Here is a 22,426-nt window from a genome sequence, read left to right on the forward strand (position 1 = left end):
AATGGAAAACCAAAAAAAGCGAGTAGACCCGAGGCGAGTCGAGTAGATACCACGCAGTGGAAAACCGCCATTAATGTGGCCCCCGTTAGCCTTAGCCACGAGCTACAGTAACACTGCTGTGAAAAAATTAAATCATGTGATTACGTCTCAAAATATCTCTGTTTTTCTCCACGGACACACACGAGACGATACATGAAAGACATAAATTCTTCTTACGCTGGGGCATGGGTGGCTTGACATTTATAATTAGGTGCAGGAAATTACCATATTAGACCACATTGGAATTTAGAAACACAAGGAAGAGTATCCTTTGACACGCAGTCCAAATAGTAGCCGATAAATAACATAGCAGCGCTGGTTTGCTGCCAAAAAGGTCACATGCTTATAAGATGACCCCTGAAGGCGGTTACAGAACCAGGAAACATGCACAACATTTACAGCTAGCATGTTTTCATCAGCACAGTCCCATTAAAAGCTTAAAGGAGTAGTTTGGCATTTTGGGAAATAGCTTAAACTAAACTTATTTTCTTTTATACCTTTCTCCAGTGTGTCCGCTAATACATGAAGCACTGAGAGGGTTAGCATTACAACTGAAAACAGCTAGCACAGTTACTTCCTGGAAGAAATAGTCTCACGTAAAACGGCAATTTGCCTTTTTTACAGTTCCTTCATTTCCCAGATAAAAAAAATACAAGAGTTATTGTGATAATATGTGAGCTTTAGCGGTGCTGGTAGTTTTTTTGCTCCTTTTGACGGAACCAAACTAGCTGTTTCCAGTCTTGCTAAGCTAAGCTAATTGGTTGCTAGCTGCATAATAAGCATATTTCCTAAAATTCTAAACTACTCCTTTAAAGTGCACATGCAAATGTACAAACACATGCAATGACTCAACATGGATGGGTTCGACATGCAAAGTACAACACGGATAAAAACATATGGCCTGTATGGCAGAGCTGCATGATCACATCAAAATTATATCCCAACAGTTCATTTGGTAAATAATATTATTATTGGAACTAACCATAATCCCTTTAGTAGGATTTGGGGAACAATGTGAGCACTTTTAATGCAAATTGAAAATTGTTCTATGAATAGTTTTTTTTTGGGGTCACTGTTGAGTGAACTTTAGTTGGGGGATCTAATTAGGAAGAAAATGTTTTTTTGTTACCTCACACAATCATTTTCTAAACTCCTTCACTGTTATGAAAAGGAGGAAGAATTATGACAAAAAAAGTAATTTAATTAACATGTCCTGGCGCTAAAGGTTGGTAACATAAAGTGATATAAGGCCTTTAATTAACAGGGCAAGACATTAAAAATACACCAGCATGTATCAGCTTGAGATTTTCTTTTAATCATGCAGCTCTACATTTGAACAAGCTGTTGCAACAGACCCGACTAAGAATGGACAAAGACAACAGAGAAAAGACAGGCGTACAAAGACAGACAGAAATCCTCAGGGAACATGTTTATGGAATTTGTATATTGGCTTGATCAAATCCATAAACCGGGAGAGGACTTTAGACAGAGCGTTGGTAACATGACACTTACTGTGCTAACCCAGAAAACTGAGGCGCGAGGAGGACAGTGAGAGAGGTGAAGACAGGAAGGGGAGAACGAGACTTACCGCTGACAATCTCTGTGACCTTCTGGGGGGCTACCGGAGCAAGGGATGATCAATGAGAGAGAAAGAGAGGGAGAGAGAGAGAGAGAGAGAGAGAGAGAGTGACAGAGAGAGACAGATATCAGTTGTACCTTTGCGAGCTGATTGTGAGTGCTCGGTGACTGCTACCTAATCATTAACCTGTCATGTGTCTATTCTCACACACACACACACACTATAACTCAGTACAATAAAAAACACAGCACACAAACACGCCTGCACGCCCACACACAACACACAAACCCGAAACATTTACCTCTTGCTTTGTGACTTTGGAGGCCTCCTTGCCCTCAGGTCCCTCTGGAGACTGTAGGAAATGCAACAAGGAATGGAGAGCCTGGTAAGTGTGTGTGCTCACACAGCGTGTGCGCCCTTTACAGCTAACAATTTTGTGATTCCAATTTTTTCTGGTTGTTTTTATCTAGCATTATCAATACATTTTACTTCTTAAAAATGTGGTTTACCAGGTTTTTTTTCTCTGTTTAGATCTGTGTGTATGTAAAGACCAGAAAAGGTCCAGAAGGTTACAAACTGACATGTAAAGTACTCGAGGGTCCTTTTTTACTATAGAGAAACTTCATGGACAGACATCACTTACTAATAATAATATTGTAACTGTGTATAAATGTGAACCTGTGTGCTGTCTTGATTAGTTGATTAATTAATCAACAACAATTTTGTTGATTGTCTTTTTATTCAAATGTTTTTTGAAGCATTTGTTTTATTTTATTACCAAAAATGCCACAAAAAATGACGAGTTCCACTTTTATTTTTGTTATCCTTTGTGAGATTGATTAGTCTCTTATGATATTAAATTGTGGGTTTGGGACTACTGGTCAAAATAAATAAAATCAGCGTATTCTTTTGGAAATGTTTCGCTATTTAAGATATACTTTATGGACCAAATGATCAATCAAGAAAATATTTAGCAAATTCATTCATAATGAAAGTAATCATACAGCCCTGTGTGTAACATTTGTTTTTTTTAAAACACAACTTAGTTTTTAAGTAAAAAAACATACATATGAACAAAGACATCATACATCATAACAAGTTCTTTCCCAGCTGATTTACTAACACATTGTCAGGTAGCCTATTCAAATATTATATTTATATATTTAGGATTTTAACACAGTTGTGCAAAAAGAGTTCTGAGATGTCTTACATATTATTATTTAAAATGACTTTTGTATTTTCTGAATGGATTTATGATTTTGTATTTTTCTTAAACTAATAGAATCAATCTGTTAGCCTATGTTTCACATAACTACCTCTATTTTTAATCTGAAAGAACCCCTAAACTGACACAAATTAGACCACGGACCCCCATAAGATAGGACTTTGACCCAGGGTCCCCTACCGGATTTTGTTCAGGTTGATTTTAAATTTGTGCTTTTAGATGTTTTATTACGGGAGTGAATGAAACCCATGGGCAAAATAGTCATACAATCTGTCATTGTGTTACTTCTGGATGAAATTATAGTAAAACTAAATGATTCCCCTTTTTCGTTAGGGGCCCTATCAAGGAGCCCTGGGGGTCCCCGGACCCCGCTTTGAGAACCATTAATGTAGGCGTTTTGTACCAAATGCAATTTCATATTATCTATCATATTGACATGTGGGGATTGCCATTTTAATAAAGGCACCTTGCTTACATGCCAAGAACTGAGCTTCCCAAAGAATGATGGAGTAATAACTCGATGATCATATCATCAACATGGCATGTAGGCTGCTGCTCAGGCTGCAGCCAGGTAAGGACAGTGTACACGAGAGCACACCCCCACCATGGTAAAAAAAAGGTTGGTTAAGCCTGCAGGTTGGCAATCGCATCATTTGCATGTGGGGGACCTCCGCCCCTAGAGGGCCCCCATTCTCTGTCCTCAAAGGCGAATCTGCGCAGACAATGGCAGTTTGGAGATGGCAGAAAAGCCGATTTCCATGTAGGCACTGATACAATGCACTGGAGCTCGTCGTGCAATGCTGTTTAGATAGTGCCACGGTCTCTTTTAACACGGCGGCAATTGTCCCTGATCCCCTCTTTCTTTATTCCTTTCTCTCAGTCTGGGTTTGGGTTTGTTCAATCGGATTGGCGCCTACCATTCATCCCCAGCGGAGAACCAAAATGAGACAGGGAAGTGGGCATCTATTACTGTTAAGAGCACACATTATTCATAATCAATACATCTCATACATGCGTGAAACGCGCCTCGAAGAATGATAATCACGCACGTCTCCTACGGGATTTACGCATCCATCCATCCGGCGGGTCCGTCTGACATTCACCAGTGCGCACAGTGGACAGGGAAGTGGCAAATAAAACGACCACAGGAACGGCCATTGAAATGAGCACAGGGACATTTATAATGTGAAGAGAAATATGATCATAATAAAAATCTCACGTATAAACTCAAAGGCGTGTTAAATACACCTGAAAGATTGGGAACGAAAAGATGCTTCCTGAAACTTTGGCATCACCTCACCTGCCTCGACGGCGCCACAGAAATCGCGCACTGCTATTTCCCCCAAATGCAAGAAGAGAAAAACTACAGTAAAGTGAGCTGGATGGCACAGACGGCACTCACCTTTCTCTTCGGCATTTTACGCGTCAGTTATTCTCCACCAAGCTCGGGAAGATTAAGGTCAAACCCGAAGGTCCAGCAGAGTCGAATTTGAACTACCTCGAAATACAGGATCAATATCTAAGCACCTTCGATAATATGTTGATTATATGCACTCCCCAAAACTCTATACCTCCCGCAGCCATTGGCTAGAGGAGTCCAAATCCTCTCCTGTGCTGACTCCTGATTGGCTCGTCCCGTCACTATGTAAATAAGAGGCCAGCGGACATTGGATCCGATTTATCAGAGGGTGTGTGTGATTGGCTACGCGCTCTTTGTGCGCAGATCCCAGCAGAGGGCGATGGCTGCGAGAGAAAGTGGAGACAGGCCAATGAAAGCAGGGCCGACTCTCGGTGGATCTGGGAAATGTAGGATAAGAGACACGTTGTAAATAAAACACAAAGGACCAGAAAATGGGCACAATGGCACAATGTCGGCCATAGAAGAGCTCCAGAAAATCTGGCGAGCATTGTGTCTTGTAGGGTTTCTACTGCTGTAAAGATCTAGTAATCACACACCACATTTGGCACAACCAGTAGCCCAGCACTGCAGAGACACCAGTCCACGAAGGAACATGACACTAGTAAAACAATACAGTGAATAAGGTCGCTCTAAATCCATGCAAATTAAACCACAGAGTGAATTATCACATGATAGACTTTTTTTTTACTGGAGTTTAAAGCATCAGACAGGTGTACATGTAGGTTAAAGGCTAAATTGTGCCCAAGTACATTCAATATTCACTCCTTCATTTGAGTTTATTTTAGTTAAAATTCACCTAATAACTAGAAAGAGCACTAAAAAAAAGAGCCTAAGCCCTTAGACCAGAATACATGCCATAGTGTATTACTGTATGTAGCCTGTAATGTGTTCTGGAAGGCTAAATATTAATTGTTTGAATTGTCTCTTACATAATTAACACTTCTCAAATTGTTTGAATATTACACTAATGCATTATTTGTATTGCTGTGGTCATTGATATTTGTATGTTTTCTACATGCAAAATACTTGTTTAGAAAAAAGAAGGAGAGGAATAAATTGTGTCTATGAATCTGAATAGTAAAGTGTTAAGACTAGGATACTGATTTAACGTTTTCTCTGTTGATACCAATTCAAACAGCTCATTTCGGGGCATCTGCTGATACAGAGTGACAAAGACAAAGAAAAACGAATTCAATGTGGCTCGGCCTATCATCCACCAAATAAGGTCAGTATTGGCACAGATACTTATCTGCTGTATCAGATCCATGTACAATAGCAAATACTGTAAACCAACTATCAATGGACAACCCTGATAAAGTATACATAAAGGCCAAGGTTCAACAGGCAACTCAGTTGATTAGGATGCGTCTCTGTCCTTAATGGGACACTTCCACTCGAAGTTCACAACAACCGTTCTGGTTGACCCTAGTGCTCGTATAAAGGCCAGATAATAAGTCCAAAACGAACCTGGATGCACAGGTGCTTCTGTTGCTACTCCATCAGGTGCCTGCATACACACACACGTTCCCACTATGCATGTCTGCGTGTACAGTTTGTGTTGTCGTACAGTCAGTCAGTCCACATAGGCTCTCATTGATACGGGCAGGTGATGAAATGAAATTTCAAAAACTCTTGCACCCATGTGGAAGTTATAAATTGAAATTTAGTCAAACTAAGGGCCCCTTAGCCTAAGGGGCAGCAAGTTCGGATCTGGTATCCTCTGATGGGCCAAAGATCAACATAGATCGGCCGTGAGTCTTAGAACTACCTCTCTGGGCAGCTCTTTCAGCACTGCTACTACGTTGTTGGGACTTGGGCAAAATCTTAAATATAATCCGAAGTAATTTTAATTAACCAAATTAACCAAACCAGTTTTTGTCTTTTTGTCTTACAACACCAGTAGTCCCTTGTGCCTGTGCCCCTCCTGGCACCCATCCAGGACACTGCTCTTTAAGTCAAACTCCAACCTGTGTTACACAGGTGCCTGTTTTTTTTCTATCTTGCTCCTGTGCCTTAGGTTTGTGCACAACACTGTTCAGATATGTTCCCTCAGTTGCCTCACACAACTTATTTTACAGGATACAAAATCGCTAAATGGAACCACTGGTTGAGATTTAAAAGACTGAAGAGTGCAATTATATTGAAACCAGAGAGGGTTCAGCATTTCTCGCTTTAACGATTATTACCATTATCTAAACAGTTGCCGACTTCCTTTTCTGTCGATTGACTAATCAATTAATCAACTAATTGTTTTAGCTCTACTTGAATGTCTAACAGGAAATTGTTTTCCATCTGTGAAAGGCGTTTTGGGGTTAACTTAATCACATTTTCTACACTCTTTAACAAATTCAGTTTCATTTTACAATAAATATGTATACAAACCCTTTATCTCTCTACTATTTTATTTATGTATATAGGGACTATGCACCACGTTCCCTACTCTCTTTTTTTTCTGCACTACTTAAATATTTATTTTTAGTTTTTATTTATTTATTTATTTTTTATTTTTGTAATCATTTTTGACATTTTATGTTATATATTATATGTTATGCAATTTATAATACATAGAATATATTTTATATTTATTTTCTATATATTTTTTTAATTTTATGTTTTTTATTTTGTATTTTATATTTTATATTTTATATTTTATATTTTATATTTTATATTTTATATTTTATATTTTATATTTTATATTTTATATTTTATACTTTGTATTTAGTATTTTGTATTTTATATTTTTTTGTGTTGACACTGTAAAAGGTTTGCTTAAATCTCATTGCATAGGTACTGCACTTGTGTATAATGACACCAAAGGCATTCTATTCTATTCATATGCTCAAACTCTGTTAATAACTAGAGGAGATATGTGCTTTGATAATTACTCAATTTATGATAATATTCTGTGTATGGAAACGCTACCAACTTTGCAACAGTAATAATCTAGAAACTCTTCCATACAATATTCTACATTGCAAACCTTAAGCACACCACTTTAAACATGGAAGGCCAAAAAACGTTCCACAGACAAGTCAACAAAAGCAACCTCGACATTTTTGTGTAGTCACAATAGACACACACACACACACACACACACACACACACACACACACACACACACACACAAACAGAGCTACAAATCTCACAATAGACAGAGCTTTCCTGCCCAAACAAACAAAACCCTTCATGTTACAAGTCAACCCAGAACACACAGGAGCATGTAGTTTGATGGCCGCTCCACTGTTTCCAGATAGATTCCCACCGTCAGCTGAATGCAAGGCAAAAAACACAATGAGGAACATGCATGCATACACATACATACATAAAAGACACAAAAATAATCTACGCTGGAAAGGAATACTCCCCAAAAATGTTATGTGTGAAATGTTTTATACACATTGATTCACAGCTGACCTTTTTCTCTTGATTGTACCCTTTTGTCGTTTATTATGTGCATCTGTTGCGTTTTTCCCGGGATACTTTCCTTTTGTTATTGTATTCCTAATATCATTCCGATTTTTCATGTAAAGTCTAAGAGCTTACTACGTGCACCCAAGACATTTCTGGCCTTGCCAGAGTGTGCTCAGACGTCTTTAGACACCCAACAGATTGGATGTCCAAAGATGTCTCTTGCGTTTTATTCCTATCATCAATTAATGTACATTGTACTGTATGGCCTAGTATTTCATTTATATTTATATTCTGTGCTGTGTGACTGATTTAGCTGCTGCAACACTGTAATTCCTCATTTTATTGGGATCAATAAATATCTATCTATCTATCTATCTATCTATCTATCTATCTATCTATCTATCTATCTATGTATCTATCTATATGTCTATCTATCTATCTGAGTACAGTGGGGTTTAAAAGTTTGGGCACCCCAGGTAAAAAATGTGTATTAATTTGCATAAAGAAGCCAAGAAAAGATGGAAAAATCTCCAAAAGGCATCAAATGACAGATTAGACATTTGTATAACATGTCATAAAAAACAGTTACACAGAAAATTGTGATGCCTGGTTAGATTGCCTACACACAATACATAAGGGTTTCACTACACTAAATAAATTAAATTAATTGAATTATTGAATCTAAACACTTTTGAAAACATGTGCATCAAATCATGCGTAGCCACTAATAAGCTTAAAAAAGATGAATATTTTTATATATAATCTACTCAAACGAGTCTACAGCCATGCCAGCAGCTCTGTGAGGCACAGCAAGGCGTTGAGTTCAATGCCAACATCAGCATGCTAATGACAATTCCATGTTTACAATGTTTTCAGTCTTAGCTTAGCATGTTATTATGTTTATATTTTATAGTCATAGTCAATATTTTATCATGATCTACTGCACTGTTCAATCCCTGCATTGTTCACTTTTGCACTTTTGCACTATCATCATTACACACAGTTTTCAATAGTACCTTACATTATTGTAGCGGTTGCATTTCTGTAAGTGATTTTTAATTTTTAATTTATTCTTAGGTGTGTGTGATATATGTGTGTATATGTGTTTGTTGTCTTACGGTTGTCTTGCTACTGAATGCCTGCAATTTCCTTCAGGACAAATACAGTATCTATCTATCTATCTATCTATCTATCTATCTATCTATCTATCTATCTATCTATCTATCTATCTATCTATCTATCTATCTACAATTTGTATTAATGTGCATAAAGAAGCCAAGAAAAGATGGAAAAATCTCCCAAAAAAAAGCATCAAATGACAGATTAGACGTTGTCACAATATTTCACAAAACGTTAGATTTTTTTCCATCGTTTACACTTTCAAAATAGCAGAAAACAAAAAATTGGCGTCTGCAAAAGTTTGGGCACCCTGCAGAGTTGATACCTTGTACCTTGTTTATTGACCTCTCTGCTGATATAATAGTATAGTAGTATATAGTACAGTATATATATAGTATAGTAATAGTATAATAACAGGTTCTGTTATGATGTTATCATGATAGACCATTGCTTTTGTTTAAGTCTATTTCACACTTTAACCCTTGTCTTGTCCTTCCGGGTTTGAAAACAGACAAAAATTGACATTTTTGTTCCTTTTTCAGACTTGTTTTTAGTTTTCACTAACACCACCTTACTACCATTAGTTTATACTTTTGTGGAATTCATGGTCAAAACCCCTCATTTATGTAGATTTATACCTATTATTTGAGTTAAAAAAGCAGAAATTATGAATTATTTTGACTAATAGTTTAGATCAGAGGAATGAAAGGGATCAGTTGTATTTTCAAAGAGCGTTGTAAGGAATCTAATTCATTTTTTCTGTTGATAATTTGGTTAAAAAGAAAGTCATATTTCAGATATAGACATTTTTTAAAGGGGACAAATTTGACCCGAGGACAACATATACAGCCTATGGGACAACAGGAGGGTTAAAGACGTCACCTTAGGCACTGGAAACATGCAATGAATACATGTTATCAGTTCAATTAAACTTAAAAATAGATAAATGAATAATAAAATAATCAGTTTCAGGCCTAGCGCAAGAAGTTCAAAAGAAAAAAAGACCAAAAACCTTCATTTATATAGAATTATACCTAATATTTGAGTTAAAAAAGCTGAAATTATGAATTATTTTGACTAGTAGTTAAGATTAGAGAAATGAAAGTGATCAATTGTAATTGCAAAAAGTGTTGTAAGGAATCCAATCCTTTTATTGTGGTAATTTGGTTAAAAAGAGACTCATATTTCAGATATGGACATTTTTTAAAGGGGTCAGATTTGACCCGAGGACAACAAGAGGGTTCTGATTAACAAAATATATTTGAAATTTAAAGGCTAATTCTTGACCTTGTAAGCAGCAACGAACAAACTCAAATTGTCTCATCTCAAGTCCCATTTATAAACTTTCCGTCATAATAATACAATCACAAAAATGGGCATTGCATTGAATCCAATTCGTAGCAATTAAATAGAGAGAATTTAGATCTTTCCCTCAGTAGGTCAGAAATGGTCTCACTCAGAGACAACGCAGAGTCATGATTGAGAGGCCATCTTTCTTTAGAAGACAGCCAGACCTGTCTCCTATTGGACAGGACTAGACTGACACCTTGTGGACAAAGGTTTCTCAGTATTTTTTGCAGGGCAAATATTGCATTACACTTTAAATATGACCATTATCTGACGGATTTATAGCTCCAATGTCTTTGGTGGTTGACTATATTTTTAGTAGGGAGAACTATGTCTTTTGTCTCCACATCTCTAAATGTAATACCATTCACGTTGACATATTATATATATATACATATTTAACATTCATTACATTTTTCATCTTAAAGCAAAATGCTTATAAAAGACACCAAGATCTCTACATTTTTGTATTCCCAACTTGTATTCATTCAAATATCTGTTGTTGTATTTTATCCTATTATTATTTCATGTATATTGCATCTATGTAGGCTAATTATATGTCCTAGTATTTCACTTATATTGTATATTCTGTGCTGTGGGACTGATTTTGCTGCTGTAACACTGTAATTTCCCATTTTAATGGGATCAATATCTATCTATCTATCTATCTATCTATCTATCTATCTATCTATCTATCTATCTATAACGTATTGCTAATTGTATTGTATCCAAGTATTTCATCTATATTTATATTCTGTGCAATATGACTGATTTTGCTCCTGTAACACTCTAATGTCCCATGTTAATGGGATCAATATCGATCTATCCATCTATCAATCTATGACGCCCCCCCCCCCCCCCTTACACATGACGTCACTGGGACCGGTGCATTCGCAGTGAATTCGGGGGATCTAGCTCTCCGTGAACAGAAGCATGCACACGCAACAAACGCCCGACAGCCTTTTGTCTTTCATATTTCAGTTTTTTCTTTTATTTCTGTAATTAAGAAGCGAGCCAGCAGGTTGAATAGGCGGGACTTCCTTCCTTCCGGCTGTTTATCTCGGTGTGTGCAGACCAAGGCGAGCCTGAGCAGGATCAGATAACAAGGTAACGTTAAGCTTGATGACAGCATAATATCTAATGTGTGTTTTTTTGTGTGCATTTCTCTTCATTTATGCGCTAATGTAGTGTGTTGCGGCTGTTTGTGGTTGTCATATTGTTGCATGCAGAGCTGCGTATTGTAGCTGTTAGCTCTGCGGCACAATGCTAAAATACGGATGATTTCCTCTTTAATGTGGCTGGCTATACTGCCATGTATTCAGGATTCAGGATCAGAATCATGATCCGGATCAGAATCCGGATCAGAATCAGCTTTATGTGCCAGGAATGAGAACACAAATGGGCAATTTAGCTTTGGATCATTATTGCTCACAATGCGCAAAACAACCCACAAAACCAACACACACTAACATATACACACTCACAACAGAAACAATATCAGATGTAGTTCATGTAACTCTCTCTTATAGAGGCATATGTCTTTTATATAGTCTTCCAATTACATCATTTCTCTCCTGACCTTTATGTCTTCAGGGCTAATGACTTTATGATTAGTGTAGCCTAGCTGGTATCCATTTCCTATAGAGCCATATCAATATAATAACAAAATAGCGTGATAATACTTGTTGTTGTTGCCTGGAATAAGGGTAGGCTAGAGCTTTATATCTGTATTACACTCATATTACTCTGGCATGTTTTTTAAATTTCTTACGCTAGGCCTGAAACTGATTATTATTATTTATGAATCTATTTTTAAGTTTAATTTAACTGATGAAATGTATCCTTTTACATGTTTCCAGTGCTTAAGGTGACATATTTAACCCTACTGTTGTCCCACTAGACTGTATATGTTGTCCTTGGGTCAAATTTGACCCCCTTTAAAAAAAATGTCTGTATCTGAAATATAGATTTTATTTTAACCAAATTATTACACTAAAAAATGGATTGGAGTCCTTACAACGCTCTTTTGCAAATACAATTGATCATTTTCATTCCTCTGATCTTAACAATTAGTCAAAATAACTCCTAATTTCTGCTTTTTTAACTCAAATTTTAGGTGTAAATCTATATAAATGAGGGTTATTGACCATGAATTCCAAAAAGTAGCGTAAACCTAGTGGTAGTGAGGTGGTATTAGTGAAAACAAAAACAAAAAAAGTCTTAAAAAGGGACAAAAATATCAAATATTTGTCTGTTTTTGACCCGGGACATCCCAAAATTTAAATTGCCCGTTTTTTTTTTAACTAACCCCAAAAGATATTCAATGTACAATGTAATAAAAATATAACTCGAACCAGCCATGTTCTATTTTTCCATTTAATAAATAGCTATGAGTAGTTGATTATGAATTAGCGTGCAGTTAATTGGTTATTTGCCTCATTCCTATTTAACAATAATGATCGCATCATCGATTCAGATGCATTTGGTTGTAAATACCATATTGTTTTTTTATCAATATTGCCAAGATCTGTTTTGCAAAGCTATTGTATGTTGTTGACAAGCAAGTGTGCTAGCATCGGAGATCAACCTGCTTCACTTGTTCACATAGCTACTTTCTGCTATGTGTACTTCTGTTCCACCCATTTGTGATTATTGAACATCAAATTTCTAAATTATTTAGCATTAATATGGAGAGAGGCAACAAGCTTTCACCACCGTTTTGAAAGGAAGGCTGAGTGAACAGTGGATGAATCAAATAATAATAAGAAGAAGATAAGAAAAAGATTTAGTAGATGAATTGATAATAAAAAAGTTAGTTGGAGGCACCCTATTGTTTAGGGAAGTATCATTGTATGCTGTATGCTTTATGATTTCACTGAACTTGAACTAAAGCGTAGGCCAAACCACCAAAACAGCCCCAAAACATAATTTTTCATAAGTATGCGTGTGCATATACTTTTTTTCAGATATGAGGAGTTAACTGCACAGCTTCCCTGAGTTTTCCTTTTGTGTTTGTAGGTTTTCTCATCACACCCTACAATATGCTGGGCTGCTTCCTGGTAGGAGGCTGCTGTCCTCTGGTCTGCCTGATGGCCCTGCTGCTGCCTCTGGTCTCCCTCAGTCACTTGAACCAAGATGGACCCAGGAGCCTTGGTGAGAGGGACCGGCCCAAGCTGCTGCTCGTGTCCTTCGACGGCTTCCGCTGGGATTACATTGACCGGGTCCCGACGCCTAACTTCCACCGCATCATTGATGAGGGCGTGACGGTGGAGCGCGTGGAGAGCGCCTACATCACCAAAACCTTCCCCAACCACTACAGCTTGGTGACGGGGCTGTATGCTGAGACGCATGGCATCGTGGCCAACGAGATGTACGACCCCGCTCTGAACCGGTCCTTCTCCATGGAGACGGACAGTATATATGAGTCACGGTGGTGGGAGGAGGCGGTGCCTCTCTGGGTGACCATCCAGAAAGCCGGAGGGCGGAGCGGGGCGGCGATGTGGCCTGGGTCTGATGTGAAGATCCACGGCATGTTCCCCAATAAGTACCTCCCGTACAATGCCTCAGTGTCCTTTGAAGTCAGAGTGGAGCGGATCATTGAGTGGTTCTCTGCACCCAAAGACGCAGCGGTGGATTTTGGAGTTCTGTACTGGGAGGAGCCAGACGAGAGCGGACACAACCTGGGACCCCAGAGTTCCCTCATGGACGTGGTCATCACCGGAATCGACGAGAAGCTCGGCTTCCTCATGAATGAGCTGAAGAAGGCGGGGCTGTATGAGAAAGTGAACCTGATAGTGACCAGTGACCACGGGATGGCGCAGCTTTCCCCTGATAAAATCATAGAACTGGATGAGTATGTGAGCCGAGACCTGTACACCTGGGTGGACAAGAGTCCGGTGGTGGGAATACTGCCCAAAGAAGGTATCACTTTAAAACATCTGTCGCATTCAATGCTGTCAAGAAACTTGATTAAGGTTGAAATGTATTTTCATGTATATTTTATTAGCTTTTTTTTTCAAAAACAACAATTTTCAGTGCAATTAAGGATAAATAAAAAGGGACAATGAAGCATGCATAAAAATAAGCCAAGTCTAAGTGTTTGCATGGCTACCTATACATGCACATATATACATCCACACACACAGACCTAAATACACGCATATATTCACTGTACTTATGAAAAACTGTTACATTCAATGCTGTCAAGAAACTTGATTAAGGTTAAAACGTACAGTATTCTCATGTATTTATTTATTTTTTATTTTTCAAAACTCTTTTTTATTAGCATTCTTTTCAAAAACAACAATTTTCAGTGCAATTGTGATACCGTATATATAAAAATAGTAATTATTTAAATAAATAAAAAAGGACAATGAAGTGTGCATACATACATCCACACACACAGACCTGAATACACGCATATATTCACTGCACTTATGGAAAACTGTCATTGTATAAAACAGATGCATACAACAAACATAACATGGTCTCCATTGTTTCTTATATAACCGGGATGATTACATTAGTACCACAGTGCAGTCAAGTGTAAGTCAAAGATGCAAAAGAATATAAATAAAAATGACCGTAATGTGTATTCTCATGCATTGTCATCTGTCTTGCAGGGAAGTTTGACGAGGTGTACAGTAAGCTGGCGGATGCAAACCCCAACATGATGGTGTACAAGAAGGAAGACATTCCCGAGCACTTCCATTATCAACACAACATCCGGATCATGCCCATCCTCATAGAGTCCAAGGAGGGCTGGACCATCTTGCAGAACAGGACTGCGCCTTTCATGCGTGCGTATTCAAACATCATAAAGCTGTGTTGGGATTATATTCCTGTTTGTGGCTCTTCACATTAAACAAGGTTTTTGGCAGTCGTTTCCAACTGCAGGATCAGTCTGTCCTAATAATAGCTTCACGGGAGGTTTTTTAAAATCATTGAACCAAGGCAAGCGCATGCTCTACCAGCTGGAATGAACAGAAATAGACAGATTTTTACTTACAAACAGCAGGAGTGTGTGGGTTTGAAGGTTGCGCAGTTCTTTTCTTCACTTTAAATTAAGCAGGTTGTTTTTTTTAAAACGTCCTCTCTTCAGGTTAGACATAACAAAATGGTGTACCAGGCAGAGGTTTTGATTGCAGTTGCAGATTTTCCTCCTCTCCTGTTGAACGCTTGTTAATCAGTAAAATGAGCGTCTGGAAGAAAAAACTGCTGAGTCAGAGACTCTGTCCTCAGAGACAGTCTGGCGTTAGACTGCTTAGCGAGATAGGTGTAGGATGCTACTATGCTGGATATCAAAAGTTGTTTCCACCATGTAGCTGTTTGATTTATGAGAGATTAATAGGTCCTGGATGACAAAATCACAGCTGTTACTGTCGAGCAGTGGCAACTTCTGCTTCTCAGTGCATTACAGAGATGGATATATTAATGTAGACCCAGTGTGAATGAATTGCAGCAATACTCACATATATTATATGGACCTGCACTTCCCGGTGTTTGAAGATTAAAAGGTACATCCACAGTCAGATGACAGTTCAGCCTTATGAATATGCACCTTCTCCCCTTAAACTGAAGATGGAACAACAGAAGAATTTAAGCATGCATTTCTTTTTTGTGTTGATGCGATCTCACATCTGTATTTCTAGTCTTCTTTAGGTGTCGCGATGTGTGTGTCTTATAGGTTACATGTTAAAGCATTTCCTTAATCAAGAAACATTTACAAAGCAATTTATGTCTGAAATATTTCAAATCCTGCGTTGTTTACTAGCTAGCAGCCGTCTTCTGTGGGCGGCTGGGGCTCAGTGGCGTGGCGGTCGCCTGCCAATCGGAAGGTTGGTGGTTCGTGCGTCCGAGTCATGCATGTGTGCTATGAAAACTAATGTAGAAGATTGCACAAAAAAATCATCTCGGCGTATATTTTTATAAGTCATAAATTTGATAAGTCTAGATACTGAAACCTGGTTGGATAGTAGTTGAACTTACTGATTGATGAACTGTATTGATTTCACACAGCGCACTTAGTGAATCCGGTCGATTCTTTAGGAACATGATTGCACTGATGTGTTTTAGAAGCGGTTTGCCAATCTAAGCTTTCATGATTTTGATTTAATTTGTAACCTTGCTTGTGCTTTGCTGTGATTGCTTTAGTAGTAACCAGTCAGCCGGGGCCAGCAGTGATGCCAGTAAATCATCTGAAAGAGCTGCAGGGCCAGATTCCATAAATCTCTCTCTGCCTGTGATTCATGGGAAATAGAAACTGAAGATCAACAGATTAACAATGGAAGCGTAATTAGCATCAAAGCATTGTAAGCATTATGCAAATATAAATAGATGTCTTGTGTTTTCTTTCCAGTTGGAAACCATGGCTATGACAACACCTTGCGTAGCATGCAGCCTGTGTTTGTGGCCCGTGGGCCGGCCTTACGGCAGAATTACGTCAAGACGGCCATGCGCTCCGTTGACCTTTACCCTCTCATGTGCCACATCCTGGCCATCCCCCCTCTACCAAACAACGGCTCCCTCTCAAACGTCCAGGACCTGCTGTCCCTTGAGCCAACTCCCTCCACCGCACCCAGCATCCCTCCCCGGGCCCACGGGTATTCCTACGCCCCCGTCGTGGGTTCTTTCATCGGTGTGGTGATGGTGCTGGGCTTTCTCATGGTCTACATCAGACAAGTGACGCTCAAACAGCTGCCCTTACTAAAACACAGAAGCAGGGAGATGTCACAGCCCTTACTGCAAGAGGACTTGCACCTGTAGCTGAAGAAACTGACGTGATGGCAGACGGAAAAGAAGAGGAGGTATTGCTCCCCAAGGTAGTCCTCTGTGTCCAGAAGCATCCCCTAACCCTCCCTCATACGACTGAATGTCCATTGCGCTGCTCGGGAGACAAAGGGAACCCAACCTAATCATGGATAGAGGTACATCTTGCTTGCTTGCGTGTAAGGGAAATGTCGGGTTTGCTTCTGGTGCAGACTTAATCGAAATAATAAACCTTTACATGGGCTTTATAGCGGCTTTGCTTTGATTGTGAACTTTACCTAATATCATCTCGTCATTTTTATTGTCACTCATCAATAAAAAGTCACAGCTAAGAGTGAAATTAGAACCTGTGATTCTAGCAAGTAGGAACCCTTGTTGGCCAAAACAACTGACTTGGATAACATGAAAGGTGTCGGTATGCTCCAAACAAACTTGTTTTCCTACAGGTTATAAGTATTACTCATTAACACCTTACTATAAGGTGTTATTAGCTATCATAGGGAGTGGCAAGAAGCATAAGGACACACCCTTTCAGACAATATTTCCCCAAAGGCATTCTTAGTGTTGCACTCATTTGCACGTAAGGAACAGCACTGAGGTTTGATGGGAAGGGGTTTCAGATGTCCCCGATCCAAAAAGCACCAAGAATCATGCTGACACCTTTACTCCCCGCCAGTAACAGTGGTAGGGACGGCAGTAGACGTGGTTTATCCTGCATTTTCAAATCTATGCAAAACAGATTTGTATGTCCTAAGGTAAAGAAGAGACTAGGTCACGTCAGGGTTTCTTGTCACCAATTATTCTCAGTTTCAGGAGATTGGCTGGAGTCGGTGTTATTTTACTGAATGTTAATGGAAGCAGATGTCCCCGAGCCCTTCACATCACAATTGCTCTTTATAGGCAGTTACCATTTGCCCTTTAACTTAACTTAACTTAACTTAACTTAACTTAACTTAACTTAACGGAGAACATCTCTCTAAGATGTCCAATCATATGTGTGCCAGTTTTTTTTTGTAGAGTTTGTGTTTGGAGGGCATTTTTTTGCATAGATGACTGCCCTTCGTAAGTAATAACCATGGCCATTTGTTGGTGAAATGTGAAGTGCAATTTGTTATTGGTCAGTATTTTGTCTTAGGGATGTAAGGGTTTGGCTGTTGCTTGGTTGAGAAGACTACTCCAGCATGACTTGCAAGAGCTGTTCCCCTGATTTGCACTACAGGATAGAAATGACACGGAACGAAGGGGCAGTATTTGGATGCTTTTTCGGTCATGTATAATTTGCACTTCTTGTTCGTATTTGAAATTATCTAAAAAAAAAAAAAAAAAAAAAGAAGTCAGGTGCCTCTTGCCAAAAAGCTTTATAATTAGCATAATCATAGAAGTAGGATCCAAATCAGCAAATAAATTCTATAGTGTTTTTCTCAGCATCATTTAAGAAACAATTGGTTACATTTTCTCGTTATGCTTTTAGATGCTTTACTAATACGTGTGCCCCAAAAAAAGACAGACATCACTGTGATATATACATTTTACAAAGTTTAAATTCATAAATTGAAAGCATTTGTATGGAAATTGTTAATATTCTGATAGTCTTGTTTTATGAAAGACAAGTGTTGTCTGAGGAAATGAAATCCATCGAAAAAGAATTCATTTCAAATTGTTAGAAGAGAATAAATATTGTCAGGTTTATTTGTGTTGATTATTAACTTGGATTTGAACTATGGATATTTAATATGATTTACAAATTAACTATCTTTGCCATGTTGATGGAATTAAAGAGTCTTCTGACATTAAAGGGACTTATGTGAAACTGAGCAGTTTGTATTTTATTATTTGTGAGTGTGTGTGTAAGTGTTTGGGCGTTCTTAGTTCCAAAAATTAGATTCTAAAAATAGCAACTCATTATTTAGCATAAATAAGTATTAATCTTCGGTTTTTTATAGTTTTAACAGTAAGGCTAACATTATAGATAATTTCTTTGGAATCTCCCATTGAGAAAGAAAATGCAACACTACCTTCCACTCCAATATCTCAAAGATATTCCTGAATTAGTGCATTTCATTTCACTATGAAATAAATATTGCATAACCTAATTTGAATCTTGACATGAAAATAGAATAATATCACACATCACATTAGAGATGGAATTATACATTTGCTAAATTCTTGACAAACATAACGCTGAACATAACTGGTAGTTGTTTGTTAAATAAAGACCTTCCAATGAAACAGTTATTACTGTCAGTGAATTAATAAAAAACGCAGCACAAATATTATGTATACAGTGGTTTGAGAAAGTTTACACACCCATTCTAAAGTTGATTAAAAAGAGGAATAAAAAAACATCTTTTGGAAATTGATTTGGACTTTTTTAATGATTCATAGTATCCTGGCTCCATGAAATAACTTTCCTTTAAAAGTAAAAATGTGCCAGACTCCATGGGAATGGTAAAAATATAAAAATGCCTACAAATTTCACTCCGTCCTTCAGCACAACCCCCCCCCCCCCCCCCCCCCCCCCCCCCCCCCCCCCCCTTAGTAATTTGCATGCACAGTGCACTTGAGTCCAGAAAAATATTTAACTGTTCGTTCAAAGTAAGAAACCTCGGTTATCTTGATAAATCAACAGAGTTGAAAATTCTAAATTGGTACTTTGTAAAATGTGGATTATTAATGACTCCAAGTTGGAGTAGCAGTTAACTTTGTCAACTCAAAACAAAAAGTTCAGTTCTAAGTGTTCCTTGCACTCACGATGGGTCTTTTTCTCCCTGGCAATATGTCCTTGAAGGCACCGGCCAAAGCTTTTGCATAAATCACTTGTTAACTCGCAGGATCAAAGGTCTCCCATGAGTTATCGCTGGAATTCAGCGTGCAGGCGCTCAGTCGGGCAGAGGCAGGCAGACTGTGTGCCAACACTTTTAGACAACTTCAGCACTCCTCTACAAACAACTAGTAAACATGGAGAACATATATGAGACAATAGACGAAAGAAGTGGGCATGAAGAGCGCCGTGATGGAGCCGAGAGCCCCGACCCAGAGCCCTCCAGCCGGGTGAAGGAGCAGCTGTACAGCGAAGTGCAGGTCCATGTCCGCGCTGAGGAAGAGAACAGCTCCCCGGTGTACATGGACATCAGAGACGGGGACAAACAGAGCAGGTCGTCCTCTTCATCCAGCGACAACGATGAGGCCAAAGCAGAGGGAGTGGCGGAGGTGAGTGTGGAGGAAATGAACGGCGTTGCGCACGATGGCTCCAGGCGCTCTTCGGCCTCCTCAGCATCCTCAGCTTCCCCCGGGGACCCGTGCGACGACCCGCCGATCCAGCCGAGGATCCAGGAAGAGGAGACGTCAGGGAATGGGATGCTGATGGCGTACACACACACCAACAGTGACAGCACCCCGGAGGAGTCTGTAGACCACAGCCTGAAGACTCTGGAGAATGTCACTGAGGATGAGAGCAGCGCAGCGCCGGCTGACCCCGGCCAGCCTGACATCTCTCTCTTCGTCAAGGTAAGAAGTACTTTAGGGGACAGAGGACTTACCTGGTTACTCTGGTAACCAGGTAGCTTCAGCTTCACTGTCCAGCATGAAGCATCACACCATGAAAGCAGCTGCTTCAAGTTGTTTTTCCACTTTTATTCCACTGTAAATAATGGCTGTGAAATCTACACTTTAGATTTCACAGTAACTGTATATGATTTTACAGTAGAATGCAGTAAAGTTACATTACAACCGTGTCAACATTACATGACAAGTGTAATTAAAATATTTTAGAATATGGGTGATTCCATGGATTTTGGCAGATATTAAATCACAGTGATACAGTATTTATATTGCACAGCAAGAACCTGAATTTACAGTGATTAACTGTTATATACTGTTAATAGTACTGTAATGCCATATACAATTCATACAATACAGTGCATAACTGTTTTTATTTGTGCAGTAAATAAACCAGCAGTGTAAATGCTATTGAAATCCCAGTATTTAATTCATATTTATTCCACAGTAAAACAAGCAATACAGTAAATATAACTAAAATCACAGTGTTTAATTGTTGTATTCTGCAGTGAATACATAACACACTTGATAACACTAAATGGAAGTAGGGTACTTTACTGTAAAAAGAATTCACAGGAACTTACTGGCCAATTTTTGCCAGTAAGTTGCTGTAAATTTTATGTTAAACTTGTTACAGTGTAGGGATTAATTCAGCAGTGATATTTGCCAAAAGACTCCTTGATATATTAAATATTGTCTTTTGTAAACCTCCCTGTCCTGGGAACTAGCACAATTTCTGTTTCTTCTGAACCCTAACGTTCAGATTTGTCAAAATTAGCATTTGATTTGCCATGTAAATTTACACTGTCAAGCAATTTGACTTTGTGGATTCCATTTGGTCGCATTAACATAAGAAACAATACAAAATAAAAATGTAAAGAAGAAATAGAACTATAATTACGATGTTGCCAAAAAAGACACGCACTATAAACTAGGATGTCTAACTACTAAGTGGAAAACTAACAATAGAAATATTAACTTATTTATAACCAGAGAGTATACACATCGCTTACTGCTGAAGCCTAACTTGCTGTAGAAGTTAAGTTAAATGCAAATGCACTTCTAATATCAGAAATATATATGACAAGGTATTGATTTCAGTAAGAAATCTGATAGAAGCAGTGATCTTTGTATCAGAAGCATTGTCAGTGACTTCATTCTGGAGGCAGCCTGATGTAATGATTAACTTGTATACTGTACGGCCATAGAGACTGGTTGTGAACGCCATGCTTGAGCAAATCCCCGCTGTGTGTTTTGCTGCTTTCCTGATAGTACACCTCACGGACTGCTCTATCAGCACAAGCAGGGGTCACTTTGCTGATTGGGCAACAGAGATTGAGAGCCAGTGGGCTGGGTATAAGGAGCTCTGTCTGAGCTCACCCAGGGCCTTGTAATAGGGAACGACAGCAGTAGGTTGCGCTAAATCTTAAAATTGTCTTTGTATTGTACCAGCAGAGGCCGTGGTCATGAGAATAAGGGGTGTGCAATCAAGACTGATGAGTTGAAAACAAACAAAGTAATTGCTACAATCTGACCTGGATGGTGATATGCTGATGTGATCCAAATGTCCTCGTGTAGTTGCGACAGGGACTGGGGCTAACTCCAGAAAGAGCATTCACCTTTTAGCTTAGCCAAATGCAACATTTCATTTCATGAATATAAATGGCTGCCATCGGGAATCGTACAACATATTAAAGGTCCATTGTTCTGACTTTTACCAAGGGAAATACTCATAAAAAATAAAGATATGTCTTTTATCAAGTCAGAAAGAAACTTTATTCTACTGTACATTAGGGGTGGGGGAAAAATCGATACAGCACAGTGTTGTTATATTTTCAGTGGCAATACTATATCGATACATAGGCGTCAAGTATCAACCTTTTATCATATACAGTGGGTACGGAAAGTATTCAGACCCCTTTAAATTTTTCACTCTTTGTTTCATTGCAGCCTTTTTCCA

The 22,426-nt window shown here is 38.6% G+C and overlaps 3 protein-coding genes across 8 annotated transcripts in view; 2 read left to right on the forward strand and 1 right to left on the reverse strand.

Annotated features, from left to right (window-relative positions):
* The window catches only part of hmgn3 (high mobility group nucleosomal binding domain 3), a 9,769-nt gene extending 5,269 nt beyond the window's left edge, over positions 1-4,500 (reverse strand). For 4 of the 6 annotated variants that reach the window (XM_034899315.1, XM_034899310.1, XM_034899314.1 and 1 more), the window contains exons 1-3: positions 4,246-4,500; positions 1,920-1,970; positions 1,628-1,657 (exon numbers count right to left, since the gene is read on the reverse strand). In XM_034899315.1, coding sequence (XP_034755206.1) covers positions 1,628-1,657; positions 1,920-1,970; positions 4,246-4,260 — 96 coding nt within the window. In that variant the 5' untranslated portion in view covers positions 4,261-4,500. The remainder of the gene's footprint in view (positions 1-1,627; positions 1,658-1,919; positions 1,971-4,245) is intronic. The other 2 variants (XM_034899313.1, XM_034899312.1) reach the window with 1 other exon arrangement.
* Positions 4,501-10,996: 6,496 nt separating this feature from the next.
* On the forward strand, positions 10,997-17,310 carry enpp5 (ectonucleotide pyrophosphatase/phosphodiesterase 5). Its single transcript, XM_034899513.1, has 4 exons — positions 10,997-11,247; positions 13,159-14,061; positions 14,763-14,939; positions 16,499-17,310. The coding sequence occupies exons 2-4, from the start codon at positions 13,182-13,184 to the stop codon at positions 16,903-16,905; spliced, it is 1,464 nt and encodes a 487-aa protein (XP_034755404.1). The 5' UTR covers positions 10,997-11,247; positions 13,159-13,181; the 3' UTR covers positions 16,906-17,310.
* Positions 17,311-19,801: 2,491 nt separating this feature from the next.
* The window catches only part of clic5b (chloride intracellular channel 5b), a 12,997-nt gene continuing 10,372 nt past the window's right edge, over positions 19,802-22,426 (forward strand). Inside the window, exon 1 of the mRNA XM_034899517.1 lies at positions 19,802-20,415. Within this exon, the coding sequence (XP_034755408.1) occupies positions 19,867-20,415 (549 nt within the window). The 5' untranslated portion in view covers positions 19,802-19,866. The remainder of the gene's footprint in view (positions 20,416-22,426) is intronic.

This window comes from Etheostoma cragini, chromosome 18 (assembly GCF_013103735.1).
Source record: "Etheostoma cragini isolate CJK2018 chromosome 18, CSU_Ecrag_1.0, whole genome shotgun sequence".
Classification (NCBI taxonomy): domain Eukaryota; kingdom Metazoa; phylum Chordata; class Actinopteri; order Perciformes; family Percidae; genus Etheostoma; species Etheostoma cragini.

Coding starts and splice junctions, on each gene's coding strand:
- enpp5 (XM_034899513.1), top strand. CDS start 13,182: ATGCTGGGCTGCTTCCTGGTAGGAGGCTGCTGTCCTCTGGTCTGCCTG. Junction 14,062..14,762: donor GGGAATACTGCCCAAAGAAG/GTATCACTTTAA, acceptor TCTGTCTTGCAG/GGAAGTTTGACGAGGTGTAC. Junction 14,940..16,498: donor CAGGACTGCGCCTTTCATGC/GTGCGTATTCAA, acceptor TTTTCTTTCCAG/TTGGAAACCATGGCTATGAC.